We start from the raw sequence: 18,088 nt of genomic DNA, 5'->3' as shown, positions 1-18,088 counted from the left end.
TAAATTTAGCCAGTTGACATTTTCTGAGCGTCTCCTCAGAGCCCCGCTCAGTGCTGGCCGCCAGGGTAATAGCAGAGACAGAGACATAGTCCCACTTAAGGAGCCCATGGCCTGGTGAAATGACAGATGAGTAAACCGGGAAAGGGACAGAGTATGACCTTGTGGTCAGAAATGGGCTTTGGAGGCCGGGGCTCCTCAGTTCAAGTCTCAGCTCTACCATTTGCCCACTCCCCAGGCCTCAGTTTCTACATCTGGAAAATGGAGACAACAGCCCTCCTGGCCTGTCTCACGAGTGGAGAGGACTTGGTAACTGGTTGATTTGGGATCTAAGGCCAGGCTTGAGAGAGCTCTGGAAAAGTGCCAGAGGGGTCAGACCTGGACCAGGAAGCCAGTTCTGGGCTCCCCTAGCTCGTGATTGAGGATCACCCTTGCATAGCCCATTCCCTTGTAGCTCACTTGGTAAAGAATCTACCTGCAATGAAGGAGATACAGAAGTCGTGGGTTTGATTCCTGGGTCGGGAAGGTCCCCTGGAGAAGGAAATAGCAACCCACTCCAGTATTCTTGCCTGGAGAATCCCATGGACAGAAGAGCCTGGCAAGCTACATTCCATGTGATTGCAAGAGTTGGACACGTCTTAGTGACTAAACCACCTCCTAACCAGCCCAAGGTCCACATTCCTTGGTTGGGTTCACCCAGAAACCAAGTGGCTCCTTGTTAAACTTCAAAATGGTGCAAGTGGTTGGAGTGCTGGATGGAAAGCCCAAACGTGTGCTGCCTCATGTCCCCTTTCCTTTACACTCGCCCCCATTTCCATACTCTGGGAAGTCCAGAGCCCACTCCTGGGTTCTAGAAGGGTTTCAGGTGGGGCTGCAGTTTCTCTCCTGGCTCAGCCACCCTGCAGCCTCTTCTTTCTGCCGCTGCAGCTCCTTACAGGACCGCTGGGTTCTGAGTCTTGCTGTCCTTATGTGAGGCTCTGAGCCGTGCTGAGTGCTGCTGCCCCCATTCCGTCCTTCCCCCAGAGTGCTGCCAGCACAAGGCCAAGACATGGAGCGCATGTCAGGGAGGGTCTGCAGCAATGTGGGGGGTGTCGAAGCACGGAGAAGTTTCAAGGCAATCCATCAGTGATCCCTTGCCACTGGGAATATATGTTCTGGGTCATATCCTCCTGACCTTGGCCTCTTGTCTCCCTGAGGCTCCCAGCATGCTGGCTTTCCCCTCCCTTCTAGAACCTTCTCTTCTCTCACCACCAGCTTCTAAAACCCAAATTTCTGTTATTTTCTTACATGGATCTTTTTGTTTCTCCCTTGGCACTAAAGTCTGCTTCTGGAAAGTCAAGGAAACATCCTGGTTGTTTTCTTAAACAAAAGAAACCACCTCCCCTTGTCTCCACCCTCAGTAACACAAGTAACTGGCAGAAGCTTTGAAATTAGAGGTTTCTTCAACATGATTGACTTCTTATGCAGGGTTCCCCTCCCCTCACCAGCCCATCTCTAGGTGGGGAGAAGCAGAAGGATTTATTCTAAGTCCAAAGCATACCCCCATTTACTTAGGAGCTATTTTTATCTGACTCTGGCTGGCATCCCTAGCCTTAGGGATAGACTTGCCCAGGAAACTGCCCATATACTTGTTCCGAGAGGGCCTGGTCTCCACCCACGTGAGGGCCTCATTTACTACTTTTCTTAGGAATAGAAAAGTTTTCTCTCTTTTTTAGGGGGAAAAAAAAATCTGTTTTTTTCCTTGCCACTTTTACTTTGCAATGCATTTTGGTTTTGGGTTTCTTGGTGTTTATTTTTCTTTTGACAATTTCTGCGATTCAAGTGTCTGTTGAGGGTTCTGCTTTGAGCCTAGCACTGGTCCTGCTTCCTCAAGGAGACAAGGGGCTGGGTCGGGCCTACGTGGTGAGCCCTTGAGAGGTAGGTGTGCAGTGGTTCAGAGTGTGGACTCTGTGGCCAGGTGTTCTGGGTATAAGTCTTGGTTCTTCCCCCTTCTCCCTGAGGCGGGTTACTCATCCCCTCTGCCTCAGCTTTCTCACATGAATCGTGGGTGAGCATACCCCCTGACTCATAGGGTGATCATGAAGGTCCAGTTTATGCACATGAAACCTTTGGCGCCATGGTTGGCACGCAGCACTGGGTATGCGAAAGCTCTGTGGCAGCTTAAGTGTTTGCTGTTGTATGTGCTGTGTGGTTATTTCCCTCAAAAAGGACAACCTGCCCCGTGAGGGCGAATGCTTGAAATACAGGAAGTTGCTAACCACCCCTGGCCTGTGCTTAGATGAGTGGCCCGTGGGGAGGGCTGCCAGGTTCCGAGGAGCAACCTGCAGTGGTCAGGGAAGGCAGCCTGGAGGAGGCGGCAGGGCTTCCCTACCCTGGCGATCCCTTGAGCACAGCTGGTGATCCTCCATCCCCATGCCTTCGCTCATGCTGTTCCCAGCTTCCGGAGCTCCCTTTCTTCCCATCTTGAGTTCAAGCTCAAAAGGGTCCTCCTCCAGGAGGCCTTCCCCGACAGCTGGGGCTTATCTCCTGGCTCTTGTGTTTCCGAAGTACCCAGACCAAATCACCTTCTGCCCTAGGGTGGGTATTCCGTCTCAGCTGCTCTGCTGGAGGAGGGGCAAGCGGCCGACAGGTTTCCCAGCTGCTGCCCAGGTGAAGAGGGTTTGGGGAGTGGTTGAGTGTTGGATTCTAGACCAAGCGTCAGAAAACTCTAGGAGAACACATTGAGGGGTTGGGCCTGGGCTGGGAAGCCATCTCTAGGCTCCACCCAGCCTGTGACTGGGGATTCCCCTCTCCCCACTGCACAGTCCACAGAGTCCACGCATTCCTCGGTGGCTCCTTGTGGCATTTCAAAATGACACAGGCAGTGTGCTGCCTCTGTGTCCCTTACCGCCAGGGGCATGGTGAGAAAGACGCCCCCTGGGTTGGCTGACAGTCCCCTGCACCCCGTGCATGGTGCCTGGAGGCTGCTCCTGGCTGCCTCTCATGGAGGGAGAGCTCAGCACTCCTTGGAGCAGGCTGACCTGCAGGCACAGGCCTCACAGCTGTACCTCAACCTATTTAGTGACCAAGTGGGCTTTCCTCCTGAGATTTCACTGCCCCGAGAGCCTGCCCCTTCTTCCTCTTTTTACAGGAAGTACCACACACAGCCCTATGGGTGAGAGAGCTGGTGGAGCTCAAGCAAATGGTTGAGACTCTGTAGCCAATTCTAATGCAAGCGTTCCTTTTTGTTCCCTCAAAGGTTCTTCAGAAGACCTGAAGTTCTGTGTGCTGTATCTTGCAGAGGTGAGTGCTTCCCCCTGAATTTGAGGAGAGGGTTCAGTGTCCCGGGGCTGGAAGGAAGATGTTGGGCTGGGTGCGAGTGCCGGTTCTGAGGCTGTCTCCACACCTGCTCCTGTGGTGGTTCTGGGCAGGTCCACGAGGCAGCGCCCTGCTCTGCGGAATGGGACAGAGTGCTCCGCCCCAGTGTCTCTCACCTCTGTGTAGAAGAGTGGTGGACATGAACATGCTTAAAGGGGAAAGAAGGACCCTGTGGCCTCCTGCTTAGGACTTCCTGGTCTCCAGTCCCTGTAAGGGTCACAATGAGGATGTGGCCTGTCAAGTCAGGCATCACCCTATTCGTGGTGGCTAAAGAATCTGCCTGCAGTGCAGGAGACCTGGGTTCTATCCTTGGGTCGGAAAGATCCCCTGGAGAAGGCAATGACTACCCACTCCAGGATTCTTGCCTGGGAAATCCCATGGATAGAGGAGCCTGGTGGGCTACAGTCCCCAGGGTCACAAAGAGTTGGACACGACTGAGGGACTAACAACAGTCCTGTAGAGAGGGCCCTGATTCTTGTGCCCACCTCTTTCCTCCTCTCTTTCTGGAAGATACCACCTACATCCCCCTCCTGCAAGGTCTTATCAATGTTTTAAAAAGGCCTTCCCCTGGGCCAGAGAATACACATGGAAGAAACCATCCAGCATCTGATGGTGGGCTGGAGTAACACCCACTCAGTGGGTTGAATGCTCCTCTCTTCTTCAGGCTGGTTATCCCAGTCCCATCAGAAGCTCAACTGGACACTGTGCCTTTGCTGAGCTAACTGGAGGCAAACAGCTTATTGCTTGATGTGTTTTGGGAGATGAAATATCATTTATTGTTGTAGTTCAGTTGTTCGGTTGTGTCTGACTCTTTGCAACCCCATGGACCGCAGCATGCTAGGCTTCCCTGTCCTTCACCATCTTCCGGGGTTTGCTCAAACTCATGTCCATTGAGTTGATGATGCCATCCAACCATCTTATCCTCTGTCACCCTCTTCTCCTCCTGCCTTCAGTCTTTCCCAGCATCAGGGTCTTGTTCAGCGAGTTAGCTCTTCGCATCAGGTAGCCAAAAATATCATTACCCAGGGGTTTAATCAAAGGAGGCCTTGGTGATGGAAAAACAGAGCTACTGAGCCAAATTTTTTTTCAATTTTCAGCAAATTTTCTTACTCCTTATACCTCTGTTCATATGAGTCTGCTACTAGTTGCAAGCAGGGATTCATTAGACCCATTCCTTCCTTCTGCTTCTGTTTGTCTGTCTTACCCAATAACAGCCCTGGGAAACTGTCCGTCTGTGGGAGAGTGCACTGGCCACACGTTATGGGTGAGGCCTAGTCTGTGCTGGCTGGCCAAGGGGAGTACACCCTTTTGAGAAGGAATTTGCATATTGTTTGTGATTGGAAGATCATTCCTTCAGTTCCAGGCATGTCCCCTTTAGGTGACCAGACCCCTGAGGTTAAGACAGTTGATGAGATGTTAGCTTCAGGGGACAGCAGGGAGTCCAAAAGGCAGTGGACGTCGTTGGAGCTGAGCTGGGGACCCCGGCAGCCTGGGATGGCCATTTGAGGTCTGAAAAGGCATCAGTATCCTCCCGTGTCAGCGTATCCCCGCTGAGCACAGGAAGTAGCTGGTGGAGATGTTTCAGGGCTGGCGTGTTGGCCTGGAGCCGAGCGAGGAGGCTAGGAGAGGCTGGAAGGCAGGCTGGGAAGCCTCAGAGCTTTTGCCTTTCCAGCCTCACCCATCTGGATTCCAGTTCTCTCCAGCGGGGCCTGAAATGAGGCTCCCAGTTCTTTAATGCCAAGAGAGCCATTCCTGCCAGGCTGGGGTTATTTTTCCCAGAGAAAAGCACTTCTGCTCCTTGGTTTCCAGGGAGCTGTGACCTCCTAGCCCTCCAAAGACTGATGAAGGCATATTGATCCGGGCCCTTTTATTTCAGTAAAGTGTCAGGTGATCCGACCCCAAGGGGCTGGAGGATTGAAATTCACAGGCAGCCAGAAGCCTCTCTTTTCTCTTAATGGGCTGCTCTTTACAAGAGGCATGTCTGTAACACACAGAAGACAAGATCCCTGCCTACCCTGCGGCCTGGAACAGGCCTGCCAACCGTGGTTTTGAAACCCACAGAGAACTCCAGACCTGTGTCTTAGTTGGCATTTCCAGCAAGTGGTTTTTCTCTTTGTTTCCTAACACGCAGGTGGTGTCCAGAGAAGAAACCAAGGCCAGAGAGTCAGGATTTTAGGGACGGTTTTCCAGTCTGCATTGAGAGTGCCGACTGCCTGGGGCGGGTGGGGGTGGGGGGGCGGCTGCTCTGATTGTTCCCCAGCAGTAGGTCCTGGTTAGTTATCATGCGGGTTGGATTGACCTGAGCAGTCCTCGGCCCTGGGGCCTTAATTTCCCTGGACAGGTGTCCCTCAGCCCCTGCAAATCCTTGAGACAGATGCAGCCTATGACGGGCTGTACCAGGGGCATGGGGTCAAAGGGCACATGGGTTAGGGACTATCCGCAGAGAATTTGATCCTGGCTCTACTAATTTAAGAGTCTTCACTTTGGGGTTAGGAAGACCTAGACTGGAATCTTGACCCTGCCATTTCCTAACTGAGCGATCTGAGCAAGTCATATACTCATCTCTGAAATGAGGCTGTTGAGGCCTACCTTATAGGGTTGTTGCAGTGATTAAATGAGATTCAATAAGATACTGTGTCCAAGGCACTTAGCACAGAACCTGCCACATAGTGAGCACTCAATAAATGCTCCTGTTATTCCTGTTAGCGTCATAACAGGGGGAGAGCTTTTCGTATTCATTTACTCTCCATTAGCAACATCGCCAATGATTTATCGATCCTCTAAAATAAAAACTAAGAGGAGTATCTCACATTCTTTGTAATGTACATATACTGTTAAATAAAGAAGGCAAGATCGCAGATTCTGGAGGAGGCAGAAGACAGACTCTGAATCCCTCCTCTCCCGACACTTCTTGGGGCTGCCGACTTAACCTCTTTGAGCCTGAGTTTTCTCATCTAAAAGATGGTAACAGCTGTGTTTTTCCTTTCTCCCTATGTCGTAGGGTCACTGGGAGAATTGAATTAAGTGAGAGAACATCTGTCACAGCAAGTGAACAAACGTAAATTGTAGTAGAAGAGGTTTTCGTTTTTATAAGGATAATATTAATTCAGGAACAAGAAGGTTGAGGCAAGATTGGGTTTTAAAGAAGGAAGGCAAGAGGAGCCGGGTTTCTAGTTGGATTTGGGATTGCTCAAAAGAATCCACCTGCCAAGGCAGGAGACACAAGAGAAGTCCAGTCCTGGGTCAGGAAGATCCCCTGGAGAAGGAAATGGCTACCCACTCCTGTATTTTTGCCTGGAGAATTCCATGGACAGAGGAGCCTGGCAGGCTACAGTCTATAGGTTGCAAAGAGTTGGACACAACTCAACACACACACACACACACACACACACACACACACACACACACACACGTATGTTTGAATGCAGAGGTCTGGGCCCAGTGTTGTTCCATCTGCAGAGAGCTTAGCTCACCAGCTGGTGATCAAGGAGGCCCTGCCTCCAAGTGAGCTTCCTGAGGATGGTTTCAGGGCAGCTTACAACCTTGACCTTGGAGCCTGATATTTGAGGACACAGTGTATATGAGTGTTAAACTGATGAGTCAGGTCACAAAGTGGACCAAGAGAGACCCAGGCAGGCAGTGGGGGCCCCTGATTTAGGCAGATGGGAATTCAGCCTTCCTGGAGGGGGCTGGCTCCAGGCTCTCCCTCTTGTCCAGGCCAGCCTCCCAAACTCCAGGCGGCACTTGGAGAGGAGGCTTGGGAGCTAGGGCCTCCCTGGAATGTGTGAGCATCTAAGATAGCCAGCCCCAAACCCTCAACTGGGCCTAGGTTTAGGTCCTTGGGGCCTCAGACACCTTCTTAAGATCATGGATGGGAAGGTGCTTTTTAAAATGGATAATTAGATAAAGGGAATTATTATTAAGGTAGAATCTGCTTCAGAACAGAAAGAGCGGGGGAAGTTGGGGCTCAGGGAGTTGAAAGGATTTTCTGAAGCCCAAATAGCTAGGTAGAGGCAGGCCTGGGAGGCTTGTGCGTGCATGTGTGTACGCTAAGTCGCTTCAGTCGTGTCCCAATTCTGTGCCACCCCATGGACTGTAGTTCACCAGGCTCCTCTGTTCATGGGATTCTCCAGGCAAGAATACTGGAGTCAGTTGCCATGCCTTCCTCCAGGGGTTCGGGCCAGGGCCAAATTTGTGGCCTTTCCACACTGGCAGCGTTTCTAAGTGAGAAGGGACCCTAGTCCCTGCCCTGCCCCTCCCCTCGCTGGGTGAATGTGACAAGACAGGGAGCAGATGGCTCTCTGATCAGCTCCTGCTCCACCTGGCTTCTCTCTGGGGCATCTTGGGGTGAGTCCTTCCTTGCAGTGGGCTGGGGATTCTAGCAAGTGGAAGTCTGTTATTAAGTGGTAGAATTGCCTCACCACGTCCACTCAGTTCCCTGAAACCAAGAGGTGGGGCTTTCTTTCTGCTCTCTTCTGATGCTTTTAGGAAGAACAACTCTGAGCACTTTGGAGCTGGCACCCTGGGAATACTTAGTTTGGGAGGTGGCCCTTGCCTAAAGGGTGGTTTCCTTGAGGGCTGGGTCAGATGGTAGGGGAGAAAAAGTGCTCAAATGCTACTCCATGAAGCTGATAACCAACCATCGCAGCTCGGAGCCTTGGCACTGGCTGTTCCTTCTGCCTGGAACGGTTTCTCCCTAGCACTTTCCTTGGCAGCTCTTTCTCATTCAGCCTTGGCTGGGTGCTGCCCCTCCAGAAAGGCTGGCTCTGTCTACTGGGCTCAGACAGGACCTCTCCCTTTCGGCCTTTCCACAGTTTGTAATTACATTGTTTAATTGTCTCTTGTCTCTGCCCCCATCCTAAGGGCAAGAACTCAGCCTCTCTTATTTCCCTCTTCACCCCCAGGGGCCTAGCACAGTCCTTGACACAAAACAGGTGCTCAATAAATATTTCTTAAACAAATGAAGTACCAATAACGAAGATAGCTGCTGTTTGTTGAAAGTGTTAGTTGCTCAGTCGTGTCTGACTCTTAGTGACCCCATGGACTGCAGCCTGCTAGGCTCCTCTGTCCATGGAATTCTCCAGGCAAGAATACTGGAGCGGGTAGCCATTCCCTTCTCCAGGGGATCCTCCCCATCCAGGGATTGAACCCAGGTCTCCTGCATTGCAGGCAGATTCTTTACCATCTGAGCCACCAGGGAAGCTGTTTGTTGACGCCTGGGTTATTGCTTGCCCTCCTGATAGCTCTGAGAGGTAGGTGACATCGTGGTTATTCCCATCTTACAGATTTCTCTGAGGTTGACAGCTAGGAAGCAACAAAGCTGAGATTCAGACCAGTCCTATCCAACTGCAAAAAAAGGAAGGATTGCATAGAATTCTACACTGTCCTTTTCTATGTTCTGAACCATCCAGCTCACACCCTTAGCTCCCTGGATGAGTTCATCAAATCGCAGCCCTCTGCGGTTATAATCAAATTCCAGCGGAGACAGAAAGAGCTCGCCACTCCCTGCGCAGAGCGTCCTGCAGAGGATGATAACGCGGGGCATGTTGTTCCTCCCCTCCCCGCCCCCAGCACATTCTGGCTCCTTCGGGGCTGACTCCCTGGGTCCCCGCAGCTCTCTGGTGCCTGTGCTAAGGCTGGCCTGGATTTGACCTCATTCCGAGAGTCTCCTGGGAGCCAGAGCTCACTGAGGCCTTGACTGGCCAAGCACTATACTAGGCCTGGATGAAAAAGGCCTTCCTAGAAGGGGTTTCGGGTCTAGTTGGGGAGATGAGATTGCAGCACTTAACAAGGTTAAATAGCAAAGCGAGATTTAAATGGCAGCAGTGCCAGAAGCTTGCACTCAACTGAGCTGAACAGTCATTGATCAGACTCAGCTCATGTGTCAGGCAGCAGCGGGGCTGTTGAAGGCCATGCGACCAGTCTCCAAAGACTCTCCGGAGGGACCCAGGTCCTGTGTGGGTACCCATTTCACCCTGGTCTTGTGATTAGATGAGTGTGCTGAGATCGGGGAGGGGTCCTTGCTCCACAGAATGTAAGGGGGGCAGAGACCTCGGCCCTCTGGGTCCCCCACGCGCTCCCCCAGCGGTCGCCTTCTGCCGCCTTTCCCCGGGGGTGACCTCACCACGGCAGTCTGCAGCTCTCCACAGGACTCCACTGTGTTGGGAACCACTGCCTCCCTCCCCCTAGGCCGTGGGCACAGGGCTTGCCAGCTGGCCCCCGAACCAGCTCCCCTGCTCGTCTGGCTGCCTCGATGTCACCGGGGATTAGTGTGCGCACTTGTGGCTTTTAGTGGTCACTCCCCACCCTGCTGCAGCCTCACCCACTGGATGGTTAGGGTTGGGCTCGGGCCGGGAGCCCCCTGAACCAGGGAGCAGCCCTGACTGCCCCTTTCTCTGTTTCCTCTGACGTCAGAAGGCAGAGTGCTTATTCACTTTGGAAGCGCACTCGCAGGAGCAGAAGAAGAGAGTGTGCTGGTGCCTGTCAGAGAACATCGCGAAGCAGCAGCAGCTGGCGACTCCGTCCCCCGACAGCAAGGTAAGGGCCTCACCGGGGGCCACAGCCCTCGTCCCCCACCATGGCCAGCCCAGACCCCCGAGCCTCCGAATTGAGCTTGGGACCAGCCCGAGTTCAGAACTTGGAACTGGGCAGCAGGCTCTTGGCAAGAAGCTGAGAGCGTCTCTCTCCTTGGCGTGTCAGTGGATCTACTGAGCGAATTCGAGGGCTCTCGGGTAGATTGGCAGAGCCGAACTGAGCGTGACCCATCAATTCTCCACCCTGTTCTCTAATTCACCTGTGGCAAGGTCTAGTTTGGGCCGGCATTCCTGCTGCTGCCAGGCACGTGGTCCCCCCTCTAGGTCGTGCCCAGGGACAGCACACTGGTGTTTAAAACTGGCCCGAGGCAGACATAATTAGGAATGGACGCTTATGGCAGAAAGAAGCCATGCTGGTTTGATGCAGGCCACAGCCAAGTGGAGGCAAGTGGAGTTTTCCGGGGACTGGGGCCCTGCCAGCTGGAGCATCAGGGAGATTAGAGACTCCCAGCTGAAGCTGACGTGGGGACGGGCAGCTGGTCCTGTGCCTGTGGAGGGTGATGGGACCAGAGCTGGACCCACTGTCCCCCAGATGCCCACGCCAGGCACAGTTGTATCCCCCATTTGTGAGTCCCTTCTCCCGCTGAACGTGCTGGCCATTTGGGAATTTGGTCTGATTGGCTGCCAAAGGAGCCAAGGTGGTTGGCCGGCCGGAATCAGGGAGAAGAAGGGAAAGGAAAGCAAGCGGCAGCTGGTCAGCTCGCAGGCCCCGCACGGCTTCTGGCTGCATTCAGGCCGCCCTGCGCATAGCCCGGCAGGGCAGGCTGCCAAGGACGGGAGTGGGGAAAGGGACCGCACACCCCTGGCGGGGCAGTGGCGGCCGGCAGCTCCTAAAATAGTGTCTGAGAATTATATAATCTCAGATTCGACAGTTATCTTGTTTTACCACTCACTGAGCGTCCCTAGGGGTCCACCTGGGGAGAGCAGTTTCCTCTCCAAAGCGTTGTCGTGTGAAGGAAAGGCGACGGTGCGTCCACAGCTCGTAGCATGGTGCCTGGTATTCAGTAGGTGCTCAGTCAACCACAACCCAGCTGCTCCTGCTCGGCTGGCTGGCTCCCAATCTCAGCTTCTGCTACTCCACAGAGACCTGCCGAGGCTGTGGGCTGCCTGGCCTCCTTGATCTGGGGTGGGTCACAATCAGAAAACAGGCCGCTTCCTCCTCACCAGGGCGGCCGCTGGTGAGGAGGAACTTGTGTTCCTCAGTTGTCTTGTGTTTTAGGCTTAGCTCCTCCTGGTCTGCGGAAAAAGTTCTTTTGGCCTCAACTTTGTGTCTGCTGGCTCTGGAGTAGGTTGGCAACAGCCTTCTCAGCACCTTGGGGAGTCTCTCCATCTTCGGTTGGGGAGTCGGGGGACAGTTTGAGCGACTGAAGGCAGGCTGGGTTGAGAGTGGGTCCCTGCAGGGCTGCAGGCTTGGCTGACTGACTCTGGATTTGGGGCCTGGCTTCAGGGCTGCACCAAGATATATGGGCATCTCGGGCAGGCAACAGCTGGACGTGACTCGAGATTAAAGCTCTTTTAAATGTGTGCTTAATGAGAAACTGTGCACTGGGCTGGAGGAGGGAGAAGAAAAGGGTCTAACCACCGGGATGGCCTCACATGGCCCCCTCACCTGAGAGAGGGCCCTGCCCAGCTGGCACACCCCACTTGGCCCACCCTCCTTGGGCAGCAATTAGTAACGACCTTCTGTTAGGCAGCCCCCTTATGGATCTCACTGCCCACTTTCCCTACCGACATCATACACACTTGAAGAGTCTTAGCAGTTCATTCCTTCTAGTTGCTTGCAGAATGCTCCCTGAGAGAAGTTCTAGTAAATAGGATCTTCTCCAGCCCCGCGTGGTTCCAGGAGTGTTTCAGCAAAAAAAATCACCTTAACTACCAGACCAGGTGGCTTGTCCAGCCGGCACAGGCTGTGCACCTGTGCCCAGCTCTGTCAGGTCCCGGCTGCCTTGCCGGTGACCGTGAACCTCCTTGCCCAGGGCTGGGCTGCAGTCTTTTCACTAGGCTTGCCGCCACCAGGGGAGAAAGAAGAGGGAAGGCCAAGCTGAGCCTGGACTGGCTTCTTGCACTGTGCAGAGCTCTTTTGCTTGAAATCTGTGTCGAGTCCTGACTAGAGAAGCGTGCTATTATTATTATTTTTTAATGCTATTTCTTTGTTCTTTCCGGAACTGTTCCTCCTTGTGTGCAGAACGGAAATTGCTGCCTAAGCCACTCCCTGTCCCCCCAACTCCAGTGCTTTTCTGAGAAAAGACACTTTGCAAGGCAGCTCCCCGAACTCCCGTGTTGCCCCTTCTGAACCCTGCTCCTTTCAATAGTGTTTGCTGATCCTTGGAATGAGCTGACACTCAAACATCTCAAGGAATGCAAAAGTTCTTCCCCCATTTGCAAAACATAATAAATGTGATATGCCCTGAAAAGGAAATACTCCTGGGGAGGGACAGAGGGTACTGGAGGAAGGTGGTTTTAGAGAACAGTTGTGAGGTGGGTGTACCACTCCCTGCTGCGTCGACCTTGGGCAACAGCTTCCCGCTGGGGCCTTGGTGGTCCCATCTGCACGCTGGTCAGGTGGCTCTTCCCAGCTCCTCAAGCTTTGTGACTCCCATGAAAGCTGAGGACCCGGGGTCGTCCAGTCTCCTTTAGAGAACTCTGCCCTGGAGATTTCTGCGTCACTCGATTGCCTATGAAATGTGCCTTTAGTGGCCAGGTCTGCTCCCCTCTTGGTGGTGGGGAGGGGCGACCGTAGGCTTTCTGTGCTGTGTCTGAGGGTTGCAGTTACCTGGGGTTGCAGTGTGGGGGTCTGGGGGTCCCAGCTGGGACCAGGTGGGCATAAGGGGACGGGCAGCATTCTGACTGTGTCCCTTCTCCACGGCTCCACTGTCTTTCTCCGGCTCTCCCCTGGCTGCCCGCGGCAGGGGGGAGGCTGCTCCAGGTGCGCCTTTGTGCTCCCTCTTTCTGTAGAAATAAGTGGCTGGCTTCCTCTCCTCTTCTAGCTCCCTTCTTCTCAGCACCCTGTTCTTCCCCATCCGCACTCTTCACCCTTTCTCGCCTCGTCATCTGCCCTTGTGGGTAAACTAGCTGTCTTCTCTCACCTGGGGTAACTTCTACTAAACTCCCTACCATGGGGAATGCTGCCAAGCTAATCTGGAATAACTCACAGATGGCTGTTCAGGTTCTAAGCTAATAGGGAGAGACAGATACATATTGGGTTGGTTATTCAGTCAAATATAGGGATAAATGGCCTTCCCTGGTAGCACAGCTGGTAAAGAATCCGCCTGCAATGTAGGAGACCCCAGTTTGATTCCTAGGTCAGGAAGTTACCCCAGAGAAAGGATAGGCTACCCACTTCAGTATTCTTGGGCTTCCCTGGAGGCACAGACGGTGAAGAAATCTGCCTACAGTGTGGGAGACCTGAGTTCGATCCTTGGGTCAGGAAGATCCCCTGGAGAAGGGAATGGCTACCCACTCCAGTATTCTGGCCTGGAGAATCCCTGTGGACAGAGGAGCCTGGCGGGCTACAGTTCATGGGGTTGCAAAGAATCAGGCATGACTGAGCGACTAAGCATATAGCACAGCCGCATAGAAATAAATACCTGCTCTGGGCCAGACTCTGGTTTAGGTCCTCTGGGCTCCTTTGAGGGGAGCTCTTGGCTGCCCATTCATTGTCCACTCAGTGAACCTGAACTGAGCCCTTACCACGTGCAGAGCCCCAGCCCGGGCATTAGGAAGCCTCTGAGGAAAGCAGGCTTTCGACTGAGCCATCAGGGAGGGAGAGGCTGGGGTGCAGCACGTGCTGGCTCCGTCCGTTCAGGGTGCACCCTGAGCTCGGTGCTGGGAATGCACGAAGAATCTGTCACGTTCTTTCCTTGGGAAATTGCAGTCCAGTGGTGATGACAGATATGCCAGCAGATGGTTCTAAAATAACATAGTGAGTGGTATGGGAGGTGTGAGTGCTTAACTGCTCTATGACCTCGGGTGAGGCACTGAGCCTCTCTGAAACTCGGGTTTTTCATGAGTACAGTGATTGAATGAACTGGATTCTCGTGAGGGCTAAACTCATGTAACGTGCTCAGCAAAGAGGCGTACAAGAAGAACTCTCTGAATTATTATTAAAGTTATGTCTATATAGGAGATTCATCTAGTGGCCTTGTTTATTGAGGCTGAATGCTGCCACTTTGACCACATGTGACGACCGTTCCATGTCACCTCCCGGTAGCCACCTGCCATATTCCTGGGACCAGGCAGGGAAACTGAGGCTTCCTGGGTCTGGTCTGGCTGTAAGACTTCTCCTAGCTGTGACACCAAGGTGCATGCCACATATCATCTCCACTGCAGCACCCAGAGGTGGGGCCTTGGAGATGCCAGGGTCCGTGTGAGCACTGTAGGAAGGAGCAGGGGCAGGTCTTGGAGTCAGGCAGCCCTGGCCTGAGTCGACAGCGAAGCTAACTCCAGTTCTGTCTGGTTCCACAGAAACTCCACCCTTATGGCTCTCTCCAGCAGGAGATGGGGCCGGCCAACTCAACCAATGCTACCCAGGATAGAAGCTTTACCTCATCAGGACAGACTCTGATTGGCTGAGCAAACCCAAGGGCGGGACTCTGCTTCTGGCAACTTAACCCTTTCTTGGGCATCCCCTACCACAGAGTAACCTCACCTCAACTGGACCCAAGTCGGAGGACCAAGATGTTGGGCCTAGGGTCATCTGAAGGGAATGGCCCCACGGGTGTGTGTGGACTGGCATCAGAAGGACCACAGTGGTGTCAGAGGCCCTGTGGGCAGATGCAGACTGGATCCAAAAGCCCCAAATGGAGAAGAACCAGAAGCTTATTCCCTACAGGGAAGGAGGAGGTGAAATAGCACGTGGGCTTCCGGTGGTTCCAGCACCTGCCTTGGGGGCAGGGGGAGAGGTCAGGAGAGGTCAGCGCTGATGGAGAACAACGCCAAGATGCCTGGCTGCCAGAAGATATCTCCACTGCTTCACTCATTTGTCATCTGTACTCAAGCATTCATTCCTTCACTCATCGGATATTTTGAGGGCATGTGCTTTATGCCAGACTCTGTGCTAGGAGCCTGAGATAACTGTGGAGAGTGGGGTGGATGTGGTCTCTGCTCTCATCTTAGTAGAAGAGTGAGCATTACGTAAAGGTTAACACACACACACACTCGCACACGTGGTTACGAACTGAGATAATCTATGAAGGGAAAGAAAGGATTCTTTCAAGAGAGAATGTTGTGTAGATGGCTATAGGGGTGGGGGAGGGGCAGGGGACAAGCCTGACTTTGAAGCTACGACCCGCAGGCCAGAAAGGAGTTAGCCAGTCAAGGACTCTGGAAGGAATGTTCCCGGCAGACCGGAACAGCCTGTGAAGAGTGCCTGAGATAGGGTAGGGGTGCAGCGTGCTGGAGGGACGGAGGCCAGGCCGCTGGAGCTTGAGTTAGTGAGGGGAAAGACCACTGGGTGCGGACCAGGTGGTTCAGGGCTGTGTTGGTTCGTGTTGTACTGAGAGTTCGGGTCTGGGCACAGTGGGAAGCCATTGAAAGCTTTTGAGAAAGGGAGTCACAGGGTCTCAGGGACCATTTCTAGAAGATGGTAGAACCCAAGGTGGGGAGTTCCTTAAGTCCTCCAGATGAGGGGCGAGGCGACCTGTCCTGGAGGGGTGCTGGGGAGGTGATTATGTGGGTGTCCAGACCCTGAGGGTAGCGGAGGCTCGGATAAGCGTCTCCTGTCCTCCACCTTTCTCACCCTCCACCATGTCTGACTTTCAGTGGATGCAAGTCAGGGCGAGGCCGTCCTCACAGAGCTCCCTCCTTGTGAGGCCTGGGTAGGGACCAGGGCCGAGTACTGAGAATGTCCCCAGGAGCTGGGAGTAGTGGGGCTTCCCCAGGCCTCAGCAGGGGTGGCCTGTGCTGTCCGTCCATCCGGTGCTGAATGGGCTGATAGGAAACTGGAATTCGGCCCCTGGGAAGCTGACTGGGTTTGCTTTCTGCGGAGCTCCCGAGACTCAGGGACCAGGGCTAAGTGTGGCTCAGCACCGCTGAGGGGAGACCCGTCTGGCTGTGAGGCTGATTGGTGACCTACCAGGGGACAGTGGTGACAGGCCAGTGTGGGGCAGCTTTCACATCCTTCTGTCTAGACAAAACTCACACACAAAGGGCACGTGTAGGAGCAGGGCCTTGCCTAGAGAGGAGGTCAGAGAGGCTGGGCTTCAGTCTAGGGAAGTCCCCTTGAACACTCGGTGTTGTGTCCTTAAGATCCTCTCTGTGTTCTGGAGAGGAGTCTTGTGCCCTGCTGGATTTGCTCAGCTGCTTTGGCTACCTGAACCTCAAGAAGGGTGGCCCTGTAGAGAATTCTTCCCTTAGCCTCCCACAGATGGCCCTTCCTCCCAGCCTAGGAAAGATCAGACATGTGGTAGCAATAATCTAACAGGGGATCAACCCGGTGCCCCACCCAGCAGGGGAATAGCCGGCCAGAGTGGGACAAGCAGTGTCTATCAGCTGAGACTCCGCCTGCAGGGTTAATTCTGAGAGGCTAAACAGCTGGGTCTGCACAGACAGCAAGCAGCATCATGTTTTCATTTGATTCCCTTACAAAATGACATTAAGGGGAGAGTGAGGCCCAGGAGAATCGCCTGTCTGGAAAGGCAGCCAGCTTTTCTCTTCTGGACCTGGGGACCTACCTCTGTCCACCACACGGGTGCAGAGGTTGGGAGCTCTGGTGGCAGGGCAACAGAGACACTAAACGCCAGAGACACTAAACGCAGCACCTGGCCCTGGGGAGGGCGCTTTCCTTCGCTTGTCCCAACAAGCTGCTGCTGGGGACGCAGCCATCAGCTCTGGGAGGGCCCTGTCTTCCCGCTGACTGTGGTGAGCCACAGCGCCATTGCTGCTCTGCCTTTCAAATCGATGAGACAATTAATTTGGCTCGACGGGCTCGAGAAGATGAAATACGATCGGGTGGCCATTGCTCCTCAACAGCCTGGTCCATCCCCAGACATCCAGGATGATGAATGCATCGAAATTGCCTTCAAGAGCCATAATCACGGGAAACATGGCCGAGCCCCTCCCTCCACACAAATCACTCTAAGAAGCTCACACAATGGCCTCTTTCCTGATGGCCCAATTGTCTTGCAGTGTGTCTGGGGACCTACGAGCTGGGAGCACGGGAGCACAACCATTTATTGTTGGAAAGGCCATCTGTGCGATTTGAATACAAAGTGACTCTTTAAATTCCCCACCCCACCCCCTGCACATCCTTTGATCCCATTTTCTTGTTTTCTTTATTGTCTCACGCTCTGGGTCTGCTGAAACTCCCAGTCTCTGCTGCCTGGGTCCTTTGGCAGTTTGGGAATTGGGACCTGTTGGAAATAATGAAGACATTTATTTATGTATGACTTTTTTTTTTTAATTATTCTCTATTTTAAATTCTTTTTCATAAATTCTGCCACCAAAGCCTGTATTTCTCATACACAGCACCTAGAGCATTCTGCAAATTCAAGGCGCAGGCAATTTCACGATGTGGGTAGGCCCCTACAGCAAGAACATGGGAATCAGAGGTGTCAACTGGGATCCCCAGGCATTATCTCCCCTAGGCCTCCCAGCAGCCCTGTTTTATGGATGCAAGAGACTAAGACTCAGAGAAGTTAAGTGATTTATCCAAGGTCACACAGCTTCCCAGCTGTGGCTGGTCCTGAGGCTGAGCTAGTCCTCCAGCCAAGGCATTTCAGCCTAATCCATTGCTCTTTCCAGATGTAACGGTTTGCCTTTTAGGGGGTGGAAGTAAAAGAAATCAATTATCTCCTTCAGGAAGAGCCAGGAGGGAAGATACCATGCATGTAGAAGTTGTGGCCCCTTAAGCTCTAGATGGAATCCTTGAGGACTAATAAAATGAGATGTCTTATTCTCTACACACTAGAGAATAAACTTCGAGTTCATATGGCCCAGGGTGGTCCAGGCTGACAAGATGAATAGCGTTACACAAGATTTGAAAAATCTGTTGTGAAAGACAAGGAGGAACTCCAGAAGACAGTCAGAAGCACTGGGACGGTCGGGTTACCCCCCTTTTCAGTCTGGCTTTCAAGAGGGCCAGCAACAGAGTCTTGGGGACCTGGTCTTGATAGAACAGAGGCTGAAGGCAGGAAGGGATAGGT

At 53.2% G+C, this 18,088-nt stretch overlaps 1 protein-coding gene across 5 annotated transcripts in view; it reads left to right on the top strand.

Annotated features, from left to right (window-relative positions):
• The window catches only part of RGS3 (regulator of G-protein signaling 3), a 138,588-nt gene that overhangs the window by 65,936 nt on the left and 54,564 nt on the right, over positions 1–18,088 (top strand). For 3 of the 5 annotated variants that reach the window (XM_010835147.1, XM_010835148.1, XM_010835149.1), the window contains 2 exons: positions 3,236–3,279; positions 9,769–9,891. In XM_010835147.1, coding sequence (XP_010833449.1) covers positions 3,236–3,279; positions 9,769–9,891 — 167 coding nt within the window. Of the gene's footprint in view, positions 1–3,235; positions 3,280–8,504; positions 8,607–9,768; positions 9,892–14,411; positions 18,087–18,088 lie in introns of those variants that run through there. The other 2 variants (XR_824848.1, XM_010835150.1) reach the window with 2 other exon arrangements.

This window comes from Bison bison, unplaced genomic scaffold (genome assembly GCF_000754665.1).
Source record: "Bison bison bison isolate TAMUID 2011002044 unplaced genomic scaffold, Bison_UMD1.0 scf7180017864039, whole genome shotgun sequence".
NCBI lineage: Eukaryota > Metazoa > Chordata > Mammalia > Artiodactyla > Bovidae > Bison > Bison bison.
Note: the sequence above shows the minus strand (reverse complement) of the source record. Positions and strands in the feature narration are given on the sequence as shown.